At 32.4% G+C, this 20,133-nt stretch overlaps 2 protein-coding genes across 2 annotated transcripts; one reads left to right on the top strand and one right to left on the bottom strand.

The window, feature by feature from the left end:
• Window positions 1-825: 825 nt before the first annotated feature.
• On the bottom strand, window positions 826-2,899 carry HELRODRAFT_192855 (hypothetical protein; the record flags this gene model as incomplete). Its single annotated transcript, XM_009024076.1, has 1 exon — window positions 826-2,899. One exon carries the CDS (start codon window positions 2,897-2,899, stop codon window positions 1,283-1,285), a length of 1,617 nt encoding a protein of 538 aa, XP_009022324.1. The 3' UTR covers window positions 826-1,282.
• A 7,028-nt stretch (window positions 2,900-9,927) lies between these two features.
• HELRODRAFT_176723 (hypothetical protein) lies at window positions 9,928-12,013 on the top strand (the record flags this gene model as incomplete). Its single annotated transcript, XM_009024075.1, has 4 exons — window positions 9,928-9,931; window positions 11,037-11,095; window positions 11,289-11,520; window positions 11,679-12,013. The coding sequence occupies 4 exons, from the start codon at window positions 9,928-9,930 to the stop codon at window positions 12,011-12,013; spliced, it is 630 nt and encodes a 209-aa protein (XP_009022323.1).
• Window positions 12,014-20,133: the final 8,120 nt, after the last annotated feature.

Genomic DNA, 20,133 nt, shown 5'->3' with positions numbered 1-20,133 from the left:
AGAACCAACCGATAAAAATTTTATAGCTAAAGATAGAAAACATTCAAAATGATTAAATTAATTTTTCTATGGAATTTATCGTATGTATGTATGTAGATGTTTGAAAACACTACGCAAATCACTTGGCCATGTTTAAATGCTTGCAGGAAGTTTGTTAGGATATTAAAATTCTTATTACCCGGATCGAATGAATTTTCCATATGACGTTTCAATAATAATATAGAAGACCAAAAATCATACGAAACCATGAAAATCGAAAACTATATTGATCAAAATTCAACAACGAAACAAAAATGTAACATTAATTTTGAAAGAAAAACTCAACGTATAATAACGAACAGAAATACATTAAATATAATAACCACCAAGTGAACAGAATTTATTTTAAAATAAATCATACGTATATATATATATATATACACAGGCACACAAACACACACACACACACACACACACACACACATATATATATATATATATATAAAACAGGCATAAATTAATGAGGTAATTTTAAATGTGAACTTTTTGTTCTCTCTTTTATTAATAACATTATACACGTATATATATATATACAGCTATACATCATAAGTAATACAATTATATACAAGTTCTATATACAAAACATTATATAATCACATATATATAATATATATATATATTGTATATATACATATATATATATATATATATATTACATTAGATTATATATATATATATATATATATACCTATATATATATATATTATTTACACGTATGTACATGAGGTATATGCATATTAGTTAATAGTTTTTATTTCGTGTGGCATTAAAAATTCATAATAAAAAGTTTGCCAGACAGGTTACCGATTATTAGTGTTATGTTGCTCAGTTTAAAACTGCGTAAATACTAAGCCGTGAATATTACTATAAACTGTATTATCAAACCACTAAGAATAGTAGTAGTAACAACGTCATGTTATTCAATGTAAATGTGAATCAGTGAAAATCAATAGTTCAATTAAAATTATCAAAAGCATATAGAGACTTGATAAGCTTGCAAGATATGTCTTATGCATGTTATAGCGTCAATTGTCATTGCCACCAACAATATGCCAGCTATATATATATATATATATATATATATATATATATATATATATATATATATATGTATGACTAGAGATGAATAGAAACTTGGAAAATCGGTAAATATCGTCATGATCAAGCAATATATATTATGATCTAAAATATTATATCGTATAATATACAAATACAATACAGTATCCAATCAGTTTAATCCTCTTCATGCACTTGAATTCTCTGATTCCAGCAGAGTTTTGAAGCCAGAAGACTTGTGGGACTTGTGTTCGCACTGACATCCAATGTCGTTTGAGAAGCAGCCGAGACAAACGTCAAGGAGACATCTAAGAGGCAAATAGAAGCACAGACAGGGCAGACAGGGTAGGAACATGCCCAGAATGGCCCACCTCGGAAAACAATTTGGTTGAGAACAGCAGGCACAGGGTTCCTCCGAGCAGTCATCCTCACCGTTGCTATCTTTCAAACAGTGGTAAAATATGGGCTTGATTGCACACATGCAGCTGAGACAGTCCAAGAGAGACTCGTCCTGAATACTAGAAGCGATTCGACCGGTTCTTCGAGACGAATTCATACAATCTTTGCAGCGACACCTGCCACACTGCCTGCAAATTATAGAATTAGTACACTCTCGAGTCGTCGGTGTCGTTGTTGGTTCAACTAGCGCAGTTGTGTTTGTGACGGTCGATTGATATGTTAGGTGAGAGTTTAATGATGGTCGTTCAGCGTCCGCATGCACAGAACCTCGTTTCATTCTGTTGTTATTTACAAACAGTTTTAATTTCTTCAACATGTTTTTCTGTTTCTTCTCTTTAAAATGGGTCGTGGAGACAAGGATGGAGGCATTGCAAGCACGATTAAGAGAGGTACCATGACTGCCCCACGACGACAATTCATTCAACACTCGACTGCTTGTTGTAAAATTATTGCCGTTGCTTGTGAGATTCAATGTAGAGATTAGAGATTTTGTTCGCGAAATGGTTCTTGGACTATCGACGTATTCGTTGGTAGAACCATGTAACCTGCTGGCCAGGCTGTCCAAGAACGGATGATTAGTTCTGGGTTGAGTTTCGGTAAGAGGCCACCTGGCGAGAGGTATAATTGTTTGATTATCGGCCACCCCCTTGTCGTGGTGTTGTCGTATCGTTAGTTGATTAGCAGGCGATAATGCTACTAAATGTTTAACGTGAGCGTTGTTGACGTTAGTGATGTTATGAACGTTATTAAGCGTTGGTGCCGATCGGACCTGAGGCACCCCGCCGCGTCTACGAGGTTTAAGTGGGTCGACGATGGTGGGAATATTATCCAAACCGTTGAAGGGATTATCTATCAATCGACAGCTGTTTGTAATGGGGCCATCTTTCTTTCTAAAATTTGTCGATAGGGATTCGCTGGCCGAAGCGGCATCCGAAATTGGTGGAGGCGGTGGTCGGTAGGTGAGTGAAATGCTTCGGGTGAGAGGCACTCTTGGCGGAATTGGTGGTACCTTCGTAGATAGTAGTGATCCTAGATCTCGTTGTTTTGAGGACTTATGCACTATAATGTTTTCCTTGTCGGCTAGATATTCATTGGCATTTCTTGATTTTTTAACTAACTTCTCTGGCTGATTGTGAAATAAAAACGACGGTCGGAATGTGTCTTTGCCATCAAGTGGCGTGATTGATTCTGTTTCTAGAAGTTGTTGTTGCTGCTGTTGTGGCTGCTGTTGCTTCAAATGGTTGTTGCTTCTTGCTGGAACAGGTGGAGTAATTCTTGGCGGTAGAAAAGGTTTGTGAGTTGTTGATGTTGTAGGGGACTCTGTGTATCCACAAATAACGTCCATCTGCTGTCAAAATAAATAAAAAAAAACAACCACGTTAATTGTTAAAAATACAAAAATGTTGTTAAACTTTTTAAAACAAACATTCATGCCTTGTAAAATTGAAACATCTTGCAATATTTTTAGAGTAGCACGAAATCCATAGAGATACGCACGTGTACAACACGTAACGTGCCTACCAACCACACACACGCACTCGCATACACCCATTCACAAGCATATTTATGAAGACATTTGTAGCGATAAATGTAAATTAGTTTCTGAAGAACATGAATGAAATAAACTTTTATTACTTCGCAACAGATAAATGATTAAAGCCATACGTTTTTTTATGTGTTTATTTGAAAGTAAAACGCGAAAAGAAGCTTCAGGAAGAAAAAAAACTGCACCTCAAGGTTTACATCTTGCATGACTCATGCAAACCCAGCTTAGGGTTTGTATGATAAAAACAAAACGAAAAAACATCTAAAAAACGGAATATTTTTTTACAGACATTAATTTTTATTGATGTAGTATGTACCTTTTCAGGAAATTTTTAGCAGATTAGGTGTTGTAGATAAGTTGTTTGAAAAGAGAAGAGAAATATATCAAAGTTATTGAGTGAGAAAGAGAAAGAAGAGAAAAAATAAAAATGACAATTGGTTTAATACAGAACGGTACAACATGTGTTTTTGATGGAAAATGAATAAATAATTGAAAATGTAATTCATCAATCAGTCTGACATGAATATATCAATTTTACGCACAATAAAAGTATACTACACAATACTTCATATTCATCATCATTGTCGTCGTCTTCTTAAAAATTTCATCATTTAGAAGACGCTACGAATGATTTTATAATATCATGATCATGAAATATCTTCGCCGGGCAGAACCGTCATTATTATCCAAATACAAATTTTAGTTAATCTTAAAAGGGAAAGAAGCATGAACAAAATTTTTTGATTGACACCAACATGTCATCAGCCAGCATGCCTTAACCATCCCAGTCATAAAATTGTTACACACAGAAAATAACCTCAATCCCGACTATACTATCTCCTGAACGACATTCAGACAACTCAATCTTGATTCATCCTGAGAGAGAGAGAGAGAACAAACACACAGACTAATCTAATCCACCGACATACTATAGTTAAATATCAACCTATCTGTCATCAACTAAGCTTACAAACATCTCAAGTGTTTCGGGTCATTAGTCTTGCACAGGCTGGCAACCAAGTACAAAAAAAATTACAAAAAAAAAACAGTTGATCACATGAAATCGGTTGGACAAGCGTATGATGATGAATTATTCTCTGGGATAATAAATTACACATATATTAAAACTCTATAATACACCGCCTAGGACCGACAGTTAAATAAAATATATCTGACACAATCGTTCCCAAATGTTTACAATTAAATTCCGCGGTACTACAATAAATTTCTCCATCAAGCCTTCTTCCACTATCTCAACAAAGCACAAGAAATGATATTACTTGTCTGCATACCTCAACTCTAAAAAAACATACCATAAAAATGATGCATACGCACACACACACACATACAATACGTTAGAATATCTTGATACAGCTAGAGAAGAAAAAATTAAAATAGAATTTTTAACAAAGCCCAATTTATAATTTACAGTTAATTATATGTTTCTTTTTATTATTTTACTTTTATGAATAATTTATATATATATATATATATATAATATGTATTAATTTGTTTATTTATTTATGTAAGAGACAGAGTAGCAGATGTTTAAATTTTTTTCTCTTAAACGCTTACTTCATTCAATTCATTTTATTTATTAATTTATTTATACATTTAGTCTACTTCTGTTTTGTATAATTATTTTTTTCTACTCTTTCTTTTCTCTCTCTCTCTCTCTCTCTCTCTCTCTCTCTTTCTAACTCTCTCTCTCTCTCTCCATCTTTCTTTCTTCTCTCCCTCTTTCTCTATCTCACTTTCTCTCTCCTCCTTCATCTCTTTTTCTCTCCTATTCTTCATGTTCCTTTTTGTTTTAAATAGAATTAGATAATTTATATGCCTCCGTTATATAAAGGATAATATTTTTTTCATCAATTCATCCGTCTTCGTAAACACGAACAAAATAACATTGTGTGTAGAATATTACATATGACACATAATATGATATATGTATGAACGTTTAACCATTGACTGAAAAATAAAGTTTTGTCAATATAAGTTGCATCAAAACATTACACCAGTTTATATCTACATATTTGATGGTTGTAATTTATGAATTTATTAACGAATATAAAAAAAATTCTGCTTTAATTCAAATGTCAAAGTGCAGACAGTAATTTCTTGAAAGCATCAACATGACAAGGATTACATGATATTGAACACACACACACACACGCACACGCACACCACACACACATACACACACGCGCGTAGACATATACGCAAGCTAACTAATATACACAAACTGTAAACACAGTACTCGCACGCGCGCTAGCAAGCACAGAGATAGAGATGGCACTGTTTAAAAGATAACAACAGCAGCAGCAGTAATGTTGTCTGCATGCATGCATGCATGCATGCATGCATGTATGTATGTATGTATGTATGTATGTATGTATGTATGTATGTATGTATGTATGTATGTATGTATGTATGTATGTATGTATGTATGTATGTATGTATGTATGTATGTATGCATGTATGTATGGATAACATATTTATGAAATCATCAAACTGACAACAACATACAAGTCCAAAGACATTAAAACAATTTATAAAACAATCTGGAACCTATCCAAATTTACTTAAACTTTAAATGTCTAATTCTACAGTTGGTTGGTTGGCTGGCTGGTTGGTTGGTTGGTTGATTGGTTAGGTAGTAAGTTGCTTGGTTCAACAACTAAAATTTCAATCAACCTGTCAAACAGTTATTGTTATTATTTTTACGTATTACATATTATAATGGTTGACAGAAGCACTAAATTTGATCATGCTGACAGTGATTAATGGCTAACTCAACACATTTTTGTCATCAGAATGAAAAACAGAATAGCATGGCCTTCACAAAAAAAACAATTATTATATCACTGAAAATATTAATTATACTTTCAAATTTTCAGCCACTAAGATGAATGTTCAGCCTGTTAATGATCTCATCGCCACCATCATCTTCATCATCACCATCATCACAATAATTATCATCACCACCATCACGGTCATCATCATCCTCGTCATGAAGATGATAAGAAGTGGAATCAAATGCTTTCTAAGTTAATACATTTCTATTACAATATTCAACTTCATTGATTTTTTTAGCAAAGATCATGAGACTGGCGCACCCATGTATAAACTCAGTCAAGAAATTAATTAATCGTCTATCATTGGACATTGTGATTAATCACTCATCAACATTCACCTGTATATAAACCTCAATAAGCACACACGCACGCACGCACACACACGTCTACCTACCTACATGTCAGTTAGCATAGAAACTTATTAGTAATACAACTGTCAAGAATGTCACTGGATGAATGAATATATTTTGTTATTCAGTGTACAAGAAACACAAAGAATCAGTATATAAAGAAGATAAATCGCTTTAGTGGCACATAGATTAATAAGTCCATAAAATTATTTAAGTTGCAGGTTCATATTTTGTAAGCCATAAAAAAAATTTGAACCAAGACTAAAGCAGTCACAGCATTGTCCCAACTCTACCATCACGCAAAATGGAAATAGCCACACCATGCCAAACAATTATGAAAACAGTGAAATATAACCTGTAGAATAACCCCTGTACGCACACACACATACATAAACAAACACATATACAACTATAAGAACAAATGCACAAGTAGAAATATTAGCATATAGATCTAGTAAACACATTCAACCCACACACACGAAATCTGAAGAGGGACAGAATCTGACATTCATTGCTTGGTTTGATAGTAACCATCTATTATTTTCTATCAGGAAATGAATAATAATAAGGATTAATATATGATCAACCATGAAAATTGAAGAATAAAACAGACACATAAAATAACATAAATAAAATCAATATCTTCAAATCATTACAATTACACAATTACAGCCATGCTTTCTTTTAAAACCAGCTATCCCACACTGAAATTTTTCATGTCACACTCCAATTAACTGGGAAAGGCAATCAAATCTTAGTGATTAAGAACTGGAAAAGATCAAAAGTTCTCACATAAATACATGATTTGAATGAATGACAGAATATGCACACCATGAAAAATGTCAGCCTAAAAAATGAATATTGTATGACCAAATCATGCAGTCAATGCAAATATATCTTCATCAAAGAAAACCTCTAAAATGTTATAACTAGCAAACATTAAATTTAAATAAAAAAAATTTATTTTTTACAATTTTACAGTTTAAACTGATATTTCCTTAAACATAAATTTCATATAAATCAAAACAACAAGTATCTTTTAATTTAAACTAAATAAGTTTTAAGGTTTAGGTTTGATAAAGAGATGGGAATTCCCTATATTAAACTCTTATCAAAGAGGCTTACATAGACGACATGTAATAATAATAATATGCTGGTATAGAAAAAAGTGTTGAGGTAAACTATTTTCAAACAATTGCAAAACAGCAACCGTAATCTACAATACATAAATAATAATTCATATCGAATTAATACTGGCAGAGGCGTATACTAGTGTTAAAAAATATATTTTTATTCAATTTGCTAACTTATTAGCATTAGAAACGTAAATGAAAATTAAATTAAACTTGAGACAAATTAAGCAAAAAGCCAGATAACATATTTACATTTCAACATATATAAATATATTCCTTGTTTTACCTTCTTAAAATATTTTACTAATTTTAAACAAAAATTCATCATTTAGTTTGATTTACTCAACTGGCCACAGAACACACCAGAGAACACTAAAATTAGTCAATTACTGCTAAATTTTCAATTAAATGAGCAAAAATGCAAAAAAAACATAGAAGTTAAAAAGTTTAATTTAAGGTAGCAATCCGGCTTGTCTAAACTCTTTTAAAGTCAGCAAACGTTCGTCCAACAAACGTTCCCTAACCATGACATTATTACTAATTAAATTATCATTATAAACTTAAAATTAATCATATTTCATAAAAAATTTAAATTTAACTTACAACACTTTTTGTTTTTATTTTTCAAAAATAGCTCAAAACAGATTGTTTGCTAGCTTTTCTTTTCCCAAGTGCAATCCATACAATCTACAATGAATATCAAATTGTAATTATCAATAAATATAGTGTACAATATTAAGAAAAACAACCAATCAGTCAATCATTTAAAAATCAGCCAGCTAACCAACCAACCAATAAAACATTTGATACAACGCATGTATCCAACCTTATAATATATTTTATATCAACAAAGCGACAAACACAAGAAGTTGAAAAATTAAAATATAATAATAATAAAATGCAAAAACAATACAAAATACACATGAATACAACATAAAGAACATATGAATATGAACATACCAATGATTTCGGATTCATTCATTAAAAATCCAAAAAAATGGTTAACAAATAAACAAACTAGTTAAATAAATCAATCAACATTTTAAAATTTATGATAAATGAATAAAATAATTTTTATATATATCTTAAAAATACAAATCTTCCGACCAGCAGTTCTATTGCTTTTTTGCAGTACTTTTTATCGCAAAGCAATTTAAAAATTAATTTAAATTTTAATTATTAAAATTTAATTAATTATATATACCTTAATTATCGCAAAATGAATTAAAACATTTAAAATATAACACTAATTGCTAAATAGATTCATTCAATCAATCCATTTTATCAGGCGATTATTAAAAAAACAATTACATTTACTATATTAATTATATATAAGAGGATCACTCTCTAAGCAAACTTTAATATGGAAAACAAAATAATAACATATCCTTAAAAAATAGTCTTAAATATAATACACTACACAACACTAAGCTTGTTTGTATGTATGTATGTGTGCATGTATATGTGTATGTATGAGTGTATAAATATGTATGTATGCTAAAACCATATGTGTGTATGTGTATGTATGTAAGTATGTATGTGTGTAAGTATGTATGTAACATGTATGTGTGATTATATGTTTGTATGAGGCATGTGTGTATGTGTTTTTGTAAGTAATATATATATATATATATATATATATATTGGTATGCATGCATGCATGTGTTGTATGTATCTTGTATGTAAGATGCATCATCTAGGAGCATACGTGGATTTATAACATCACAAACATAGACATCGTATATAACAAATAATTTATATATATATATAATAAAGTAAAAAAGAGATATATATATATATATATACATGTATGTATATATATATATAGAGAGAGAGAGAGAGAGAGAGAAAGAGAGAGAGAGAGAAAGAGAGAGAGAGAGAGAGAGCATGAATTTAGTGATGTAAATTGTGAATGTGTGTGTAATTAATTAGGCAAATTATAATTAAGTGCGTCGTATGACCCAGATTTTTTTTTTCGAGAATTAATTGTTTAACTCAAACTTGCACATCATTGCCGTAATTAGGCGAAGACTTGGCGAATGGTGTTTTGTTTTTTGATGAATTTGCTATTACAATCATTTCATTTGAGTTAATGTTAATTTTGTTGTCGTTACCAATGCTTCTGTTATAACTACTATTATTGGCTTTATGATTATTAAGTTCTATGAGAGAGAAAGTTCATACTGAACTGGACAAAGCTTTTTATATATAAATGCTGGAAGGAGACCAGAATTGATGCAATATTTGATAAAATCTACCGAATTTTTAGCTATTGAAAGTTTACGATTGACCTTTTCAGTGTTTCTAACAGTAATGTTATAATTATCCAATTTGTTAAAATTAATAAGAAAATCGTTAGTTTTCATGGTATACACACACACACACAAACACACACACACACACACACACACACACACACACATATATATATATATATATATATATATATATATATATATATATATATATATACTCATCATAATATATATATGGGTGTGTGTACACTTGTATCTATAATGTTTGTACATATACTTTTACGTGTTCATTCATAAAGATGCGTGTGCGTGCATTTATAAATTTTAATCTCTTTTCAATTTTCGTCATTTAACAAGTGCTCTTATTGTCATCGTCAAATTTTTAAAACAATTTTTATATTTTTTTATTCTACTATTAATAATATCATTGTTGTTATTTATGTTGTTAATAATACCTGAAGCCGTTTTTGTTTCGATTGTTGTTGCTATTCGTCGTTCTCATTACTATTATTATTATTATTGTTATTGTTATTATTATTATGCTTATTTTCTCACTGCTGTTGTAATTGATTGCATACAGACCGTGTCATTGAAAAGAATTTCAACGAGAGAGAAAGAGAGAGAGAGAAAGAGAGAAGAGAGAGAGAGGAAGGAAGAGAGAGAGAGAGAGATAGTGACGCGTGAATACTGAATTCATAGGCGTTGCGTTAAACTACATGCGAGTACCATAAGTGCGTATCCTACTTACATTTATAAATTTCAATGTATTTTGGAAGTTCATTCAAATTAGAAATACGTATTTAGAAACGCAATTGAAATGCGTGTTAAAATCTTGAAATCTTGCAAGCGTACGACCACGCAATAATAATTCGATCGTTCATATAACACAGTGTTCATAGACGAAAACAGTTTAAAATGTGCGTGTGTGTGTGCGTGTGAGTATGTGTGCGTGCATTAATACATTTTAATATATCTTCTCGCAAGCGATACTTTAAAAACTTGTTGAAAAAGTATTAAAGATATGTATGGAAATGTTTTGTTTACAAACAGAAGTATATTTAGATTATTTTGTCAGCGTCATCATCAGCAGAACATTAATTTTATAGCGGTTTCTTTTTCAAAGCTGTTTACATGTCAAAAGGAATTATAACACAAGCAGTGTTATATATTTATGTTTTCATAATATTTTTACAGCAAATTATAGCCGTAAAATCTTGTTCTATGGTGCCGATCGGTTGTAAACAAATTTTTTGCGATAAATTTTTTGCAATAAAATCGTTTTAAGTTTTTAATCGAATTGTGATTATTACTATTCACATTGTTGAAAAAGTTTTTTTTGACAGAAAAAAGCGAAGACTTTCAAGAAAGAATAGTTGTAGAAGCGATAATAAGCAAAAACAAGGTTAGTTAAGCACGTGTCAAAATTTTGGAAGCAAGAAAATGTGTAAAGGTATGAAGAAATGCGATAAATGTGAAATGTACGGTGTGGGTGAAAGTTTTGTGGGTGAAAGTTTTGTGGGCTCGGACTGCAAAACATGCTGTAAATTGGAAGATATAATGAACAGCATGATAAGATCGCTCAACTCGAACAACAGCTTGTAGAGCTTCTAAGCAATAAAAAATCAACAAGCGAAAATGAAGTTGTGAAAGAGCAGTTTAAAGAACAGAAATCACGTCTAGACAAAATTGAAGAGAAACTGCAAAAAATAAAAAAAACAGATGAAAAAAATATCAAGAAAACGATTGAAGCCAACAAAGAGACATGGACCACAGTTGTCAGAAAGAGTGTGGACAAAGAGTTGAAAGTTGTGCAAGAAAAAGTCAAAAGTGTCGAAGAGAAAGTGGAACTAAATGCAGAAGAAGGAAAACAAAAAGAACGCAAAAGAAATAACATCGTCATCCATAAATTGGCAGAAAACAACGCGTCAGAAGCAAAAGAGAAAAATACAGCTGACAGAAAATCTGTTATGTTTTTTTTAATGAAGTGTTAAAGGTTCCGTGCGAGAATACGGATATAAAAAGTGTGTTTAGACTTGGAAAAATCAAAGAAGGAGAAAATGGAAGACCTCTTTTGATAGAATTTCTTGATGGAACACTGAAAAACAGAGTTTTAGAAAATTTGTCAAAACTCCGAAATGCGGATGAAAATTTTAGAAGGATATCGGCGACGCACGATATGACAAAAACAGAAAGAGACCAATGCCGAGAGCTAGTGAAGGAGTCAAAAATTAGACAAAGCAAAGAAACATTGGGGGAATTTATTTTCAAGGTGAAAGGTCTACCAGGAGACATGAGAATTGTAAAGCTGAAGAAATATTAAATACAACGAGTAACAACGCAGAGAAAGCAACAATAAAAAAGAAAAAAACAAACCTGAAATTTTAAAATGTTTCTGTGTAAATACAAGAAGTATTGTAAATATTGATAAAAGAACAGAACTGGAGTTATATATAGAGAATGAACAACCCGATATCATAGGTATAACTGAATCATGGGCGAAAGAATCGATTCAAGATAGTGAGATAGAACTGAACGGATACGTAATGTTTAGGAAAGACAGGGGACACAGTAAAGATAAAGGACAGGGCGGCGGAGTGTTATTGTACATAAGCGAAAAACTGACTGCACTGGAAAGAAAAAACCTGAAAAACGACAAATTTAAAAAAATTGTTTAGTGTGATATAAAGAACGATACTGAAACACTGCGTGTAGGAGTATGCTACAGAGTACCAGATTCAGCAAAAGAGAATGACAGCGGATTACGTGAACTGATCAGAAATGCCACAAAAGTGCCTTGCGTAATAATGGGAGACTTTAACCACCATATTGACTGGAATCATAGAGAAGGCAAAAAGCTGGCAGACGAACTGTTTCTGGACTGCATAGACGAAAACTTCCTTACTCAGCATGTGATGGAGCCAACAAGGGGAGAAAATATATTAGATTTAATAATATCAACAGAAGAAAACATAATAGAAGAAGTTAGGGTAGGAGAAGAATTTGGAACGAGCGATCATAGGATACTTAGATTCAACATAGTGTTAGAGCAGAAAAAAGAAGACGAGGCTTATTCAAAGCGCTACAATTATTTTAAAGTATACTACGACAAGGTCAGAAATAAAATCATAGAGATGAACTTGGCAGAGCGATTGAAAGATTTGTGAGTGCAAAATAAATGGAAAACCTTTGTGTCCTGTATGAATAAAGTTGTTGAAGAAACTATACCGACTATCCGGAGAAGCAACAAAAAGCTACCGTGGATAAATAAAAATGTACAGAAAACAAGAAGATCAAAATTTAAGGCATGGAAGAAGATGCAGGAGTTAAGACAGAGATATCTCAGAAATGCTAGAGATATCTCAAAAAGTGAGTTAGAAGCAGCAAGGGATAAATACATCAGAAAGAGAAATCTAGCAAAGGCAACAAACAGGAAAGTAATAAAGGAATTTGAAGAAAAGCTAAGTGAGAACATAAGTAAAGACAGTAAAAGCTTTTTCAGTTACATGAGAAGTAAACAAAAAAGGAAAGATAAAGTGGGGCCTCTGAAGACTGATCATGGCAACATTGTAACGGAAGAAAAAGAAATGGCTGAGATGCTCAATAACTACTTTGGATCGGTGCTGACAAAAGAAAATACAAATAACATGAAGGAGCCAAAAAAATTGCTTGGGGGAAGCCAAGAAAAGATGCTTACAAGTGTTTACATAACAGAAGAGATGGTTGTCGAAATACTAGGCAGTCTCAAAGAGAATAAAACTCCAGGAATAGATGAGCTGCACCCAAAATTTTTAAAGGAAATAAGACACGAAGTAGGAGCCACACTGTGCGAAATATTTAATGACTGTTTAAGATCAGGAGATATACCAAGGGATTGGAGGGACGCTATCGCCACGCCATTGTTCAAAAAAGGACGTAGAAGCGAAACTAGTAACTACAGACCAGTTAGTTTAACTTGCATTATATGTAAAGTATTAGAAAAAATTATCAAGAAGAATATAGTCGAGCACTTAAATTCTAACTGCATAATCAATGACAGCCAACATGGTTTTATGAAAGGACGATCCTGTTTATCTAACCTATTGGATTTTTTTGAAGATGTTTATGCTAACCTAGACCAGAATAACTCGGTAGACGTAATATATTTAGATTTTGCAAAAGCATTCGATAAGGTGCCACATAAAAGGTTATCCAAAAAGTTACAGGCATGTGGGGTAGAAGGAAATCTGCTACAATGGATAAAAAATTGGCTGAAAGATAGGAGACAACAGGTGCGGATAAAAGGAATAAACTCGAGATGGATAGACGTAACAAGTGGCGTGCCTCAGGGATCGGTATTGTAACCGCTATTATTTGTGATATACATTAACGACATCGACGAAGGAATAGTCTCCAAGATTTCAAAGTTTGCAGATGATACCAAATTATGTGGGAAAGTCAACAACGATGGAGATGCAGAAATATTGCAAAAAGACCTAGCAAGACTGTACCCCGTTAATAATAATAATAATAAAAGCATTTTAATATATAAATATATATATATATATATATATATTATTTTTATTCAAATTCTTTTTTTTTATAAAGTTTTAATTATTAAGTATCAATTGACGAATTGATGCGATGTGTGTGTATGTGAATGTGTGTGAGTGCGTGTGTGTACGTGTGTGTGTGTGTGTGTGTGTACGTGTATGTGTGCGTGTGTGTACGTTACGTACATAGTTGATTTATATGTAAATAAGTATAGCAAGTATATTTATACACATGCATATTGATCGAAGATTAGTTTTAAATAGGTTAAATTTGAATATATAAATATATGTGCATATATACTATAGATAGATATATATACAATATATGCATAAACATATATACACAAATATCTATTATATATGTGTATTTATGATGTATATGTATATTCATGGTAATGAATTTTTCTGTATCTTATAAGTACTGGCTGCTTATTTATTAATGAAAACATACCCAACACACGCACGCAAACACACGCACATAATAGCTGACTCATTAGCATAATTTAAACATTTGCTGCTGTATGGTTTGTATATATATATATATATATATATATATATATATATATATATATATATATAGGACCATAAGTTTATACAAATGATTGTGTGTATATAAATATACATGTGTATGTATGCATACTTACATATATACCAGCATCTCCATTGATGATCAGCAAAAGCTTTTTGTGAATGAATTTCTACAACGTTGCAGCACAAATGTGTGTATATATGTATATATGTATGTATGTATGTATGTATGTATGTATGTATGTATGTATGTATGTATGTATATATATATATATATACGTTTGTATCATTATATATGTACATGCCACATACATACATAAATACATAACAGATAACACACATACAAATTGATATGTTCATCATTACGCATTTTAAAATTATTCTAAACTAATTTTGATTCGAATTCGTTAAGGGCATAATTTTTCAGTATGCATGTTCATGCTTGTTTGTATGTTGGTTTGTATGCTTGTTTGTATGTTGGTTTGTATGTTAGCTTGTGGTTTTAAACACGCATACATGCGCACGCAGACATACGCGCGCGCACACACAAGTTATTTTGACGATTGGTGTGCATTTTTGTATGTACAAACAAATGTGTTTGCTGCTAGTATGTTTGATGTGAACGTCTGTATTATCATTCTATTAGTATTTTTATTAATGTTATTATTCTTTTTGTATTTTCATTATTACGTGTTCGTGCCTGTTCAAAATGTGGATGCATTGATGCATCGAGATCCTCCAATGATGTTGTTTGCACTCTTCAGTGCGTAGTATGTTCACTTCCTATCAAGTTCCTCTCTGTGTTATTTTGGATAAATTTGTTATTGAATGAACGAACGAAGAAACAAACGAACGAATGAATGAATGAATGTTTAAATGAATGAACGAACGAACGAATGGATGAATGAATGAGTGCATGAATGAAGGAAGGAAGGAAGGAAACACGAAACAGTTGAATGAATGTGGCGTTGAAATATTTCAATGAATAAATAAAGAACCAACGGATGAATGAATGAAATAAATGAATGAGAAACCTGATAAAGGAAATGAATGAATGAATGAATGAATGTGAAGCAGGCTGAATGAGTGTAATGTAGTGAAATAATCAGCCAAGTATCTAAATTTATTCTCGGTTTCATCATCACATCAATCATTCAACAGCATTATTATCAAATGTATCTTCATCATTTTTCACATCATTAGTAGCGTGAGTAAAGTATTTACTGTCATATTCATCGTTCAAAAAACATCATCGTCATGTTAATCATCATCAGTATCATCGTAAACATGAGTCATCATCATCACGTACCCCTCAGTATCATCATCATCACGTACCCCTCAGTATCATCATCATTATCATCTCCTTCACGTTAGTCACTCTCTTTCATCACCGCATAAACACATTCATCATCATCGTCAGTCAATCAATAGTTCGAATTGTTCATGTTCACTTTACTGGTCTACGTAGTTGTGTGTACATCAAAGGATGTATGTCGTGTCCTCTCATGTGTATGTGTGAGTGAATGTGTGTGTGTGTGTGTGTGTGCGTGCTATGTATGTGTTTTACTACATGTATGTGTTTTACTATTTAGAATCATCGTCTTTATATATATATATATATATATATATATATATATATATATTTCTTTTTCAAGCTATTGTCAACTAGTAATTTTCGCTGTATTTTCACCAGAGTATTTTGTCTTAATATAAACAACATCATTATGTATCTATCTATTTATAGTACCTCTATCATCTTCATCACCATCTTATCATCATCATCATATGACTGTTGCAATCATTTCGACAATGTGTAATATCATTGTCTTAGATACTTTCCTGATCTATTTGATCGTAGTTACAAAAATAAATTTGACCATGATATCAATAACTTCATCGCCGTTATCACTATGGAGTCATTATTTTTTGCAATGACGTCATCGTCATTGTCATCCTCTGTAAATAGACACATACGTTTATCATCATCGTCTTCGCCATCTCTTTTCAATTTTTTTCACCATCATCATCCAATCATCGTTTATGTCGTAACCGAAATATCATTACACATTTAAACAAACGAACGCTGATACACATTTAGAAATAACAACACACACACATCAACACACAAACAACCACATACACACAACCACTCACACACACACATCAACACACAAACAACCACATACACACAACCACTCACACACACAAAGAAACTCAAATTTATAAATACACAAACACATAATTGCATACACCGCACCTACATACATAGACACTCGTAGACGAACAAACAAACGCATGCACATACAAATATGCACAGATAAACCACACTACACTCATATATACAAACATGCACACGTACATTACACATAGATATACATAGATAACAATGTATGCTACGCACACACACACAACACACACACATACACGCACACACAAGCACACACACATGATCCTCTTTAATGTTTATTTGTTTGGCTCTCTTTGAAAAACTACAAACGAATAAAATACATCTGACGTTGTTTTGCTTGAAGTTGTCGTAAGTTCAAAGTATGTTGATGCTGATGATGATGATAAAAATGATGATGATGATGATAAAAATGATGATGATGATGATAAAAATGATGATGATGATGTTGGCTTTGTTGATGTTGATGATGATGAAGACAAAATGACAATGACAAAATGACAAAAACTTAAAATAACGAAGCTCTCTCTCTTTCTCTCTCTCTCTTTCTCTCTCTCTCTTTCTCTCTCTCTCTCTCTCTCTCTCTCTATCATACACACACACACATAAACACACACACTCATATATTTATAAGGATAATTACGGAATAATTAATTTCAAGGACATATGAAAAATGAAAGTAAGCAAATTTGGATGAATGCTATGCTAGGTTAATCACATACGATCGATCGCCGTTATGATTTACTGAAGTTTAACAAACAAGGAAATGAATGAATGAATGAATGAATGAACGAACGAACGAACGAATGAATGAATGTATGAATGAATAAACGAATAAACGAACGAACGGAAGGACCGACGAACGAACGAACGAACGAATGAATATGAATGAGACGATGACGTTGATGATAGTGTCGAATACGTTGTTGATGGTCTGAAATTTTATGAATGGAGCATGAAGGAGGATAAACAACATCTGCCTGCCTGCTCTGCTGCTTGATTGAAAGAACGTAAATATAAATTAACGATCAAATGAATGAATGAATTAGCGAATGAATGAATGAATGACTGACTGCATGGGTGAATGAGTGAGTGAGTAAGTGAATGAGTTAATGAATGAATGAATTATTGATGGAAGAAAAAAAAAAGGAACTATTAAATTTCGCGAAAGCATTTGTAACTTGTTCGTATTGAGTTTCTCTGCATTTGTACTCAATCTTTTCCTTATTTTTCTTTTTACGTGTTTGGCAATATATAAAATATACATGTGCGTGTGTGTATTTGTGAGTATTTTTCTGTGTGTGTGTGTGTGTGTGTGTGTGTGTGGGTGTGTGAGTGTATATGTATATATAACAGAGTGTGTAAATCAAAGGAAACCGTGGAGAAGATAATTTGGAATGGCACGCGTAAAAAATGAAGGTACATGTTTGCAGAAATTTCCTGACGATGATAGGACGCTGCTGAAGAGTTGAAGTTTAAAAATGAATAAATAAATATATGAATAAATATAAATAAATATATATATACACACAAAAATACATTATACATATAAAATTATAAACTGAATCATAATAAAAAAAATTATGAACATAATAAAAAACGTAATTAATAAATCATGTTTGTAGGGGTGGAGTCTTTTGCTGACTGACTGGCTGGAGCTCTGTTTGTCTTCTCCACACAGGCGCGCACACACAAACACACAGGTACATACGTTCATACATAGACCGCACAAACAACACACGTATTTCTCATTCAGTCTCAGTTTCTCTCTTTCCTCTCTCTCTCTCTCTCTCTCTCTCTTTCTCTCTCCGAAGTGTATTGTCGCATAATCATTGAATGATACCCAATTGTAGAGAGCGTAACGTACTATAATAGTGAATGCGTAGGTCGCACCTACACACACCTACGCATACTATTAACACGCAACTTCTGTATGTATAAATATGTCTGGTGCAAAAGAAAATAAGAGAGAGAGAGAGACTGAAAGACGGTTGAACGAAGGCTTGAATGAAATGTGATGAAAGAAGGAGTTTTTACATTTTTCTATTCATTCATTTATTTGTTCATTCATTTGTTCATTCATTCATCCATCCATTCATTTCTTCATTCGTTCACTCAACTATTCATCCATCCATTTATACATTTTTTAGTTCATTTTCGCTCTATTGTTTAGTTTACCGGCATTGTTCTTCATAGAACAAACACACACGTTCACACACACACGCACACACACAAATTACTTTCACACACACATTACTAGCACACATAGTACATTCACACATACACATTCAGTCATGTATTTCTTTCCACACGTGCACACACACACACACATACACAACTTTACACCAAAAGATATTTATAAAAAAACACTCACAAACACATGCATGTACACACACAGTCATTCACACGCACACACGCGCGCACGCACGCACACACGCACAATAAATACAGCTAAATAACATGGCATAAACTTAACCTGCGTTGAGATAAAAAAAAGTGTAGAAGAGAGGTGAGAATGGAATGGATGAATGATGGATGAGTGGTGATTGATGGATAGACCGTTGGATAGATGGGTGAATGAATGGATAGATGGTTGGATGGGTGATAAATGGATAAATGAATAGATGAATGGATGAGAGATAAATAGGTGGATGGTTGGGAAAATGAAAAATAGTGAACAGACAGCGAACAGGCAGAATGGATAGACAATTAAATACTAAAAATGTTATGATTCTAAACTCTAAGAAACTAATAAAACGTATCATCCTCCTCTTCATCATCAACATCATCATCAAAATCATCATCAACATCATCATCAACATCCTCGTCATCATCTTCATCGTCAGCATCACCAACTTATCTTCATCTTATGCGTAAACATCAAATTCATCCATACACTCCAACAAGCCATCATTTGACCGGCATAAACAACCGCCTACGCTTTACTTATCTTTCCACACAAAATTGTATACTTGAACTATTTGTATACAAATATATACATGCACGGACACACACACAAACTCACACATGCACTTATATGTATGTGTGTGTGTGTCTGTGCTTGTGTGTGTGTGTTGTATTGCTCACAGATATGCTGGTAGAAGACTAGACAGAAACACCAGACAGTCTAAAAACAAGCTGTACGCTACGCAACCGCCTAGCACGACGTGTCGATGATGATGATGGTGGGGAAGAAGA

The sequence above is a fragment of the Helobdella robusta genome, assembly GCF_000326865.2.
Source record: "Helobdella robusta unplaced genomic scaffold HELROscaffold_39, whole genome shotgun sequence".
Lineage (NCBI taxonomy): Eukaryota > Metazoa > Annelida > Clitellata > Rhynchobdellida > Glossiphoniidae > Helobdella > Helobdella robusta.
This window is presented reverse-complemented; position numbering and strand designations above follow the sequence as displayed.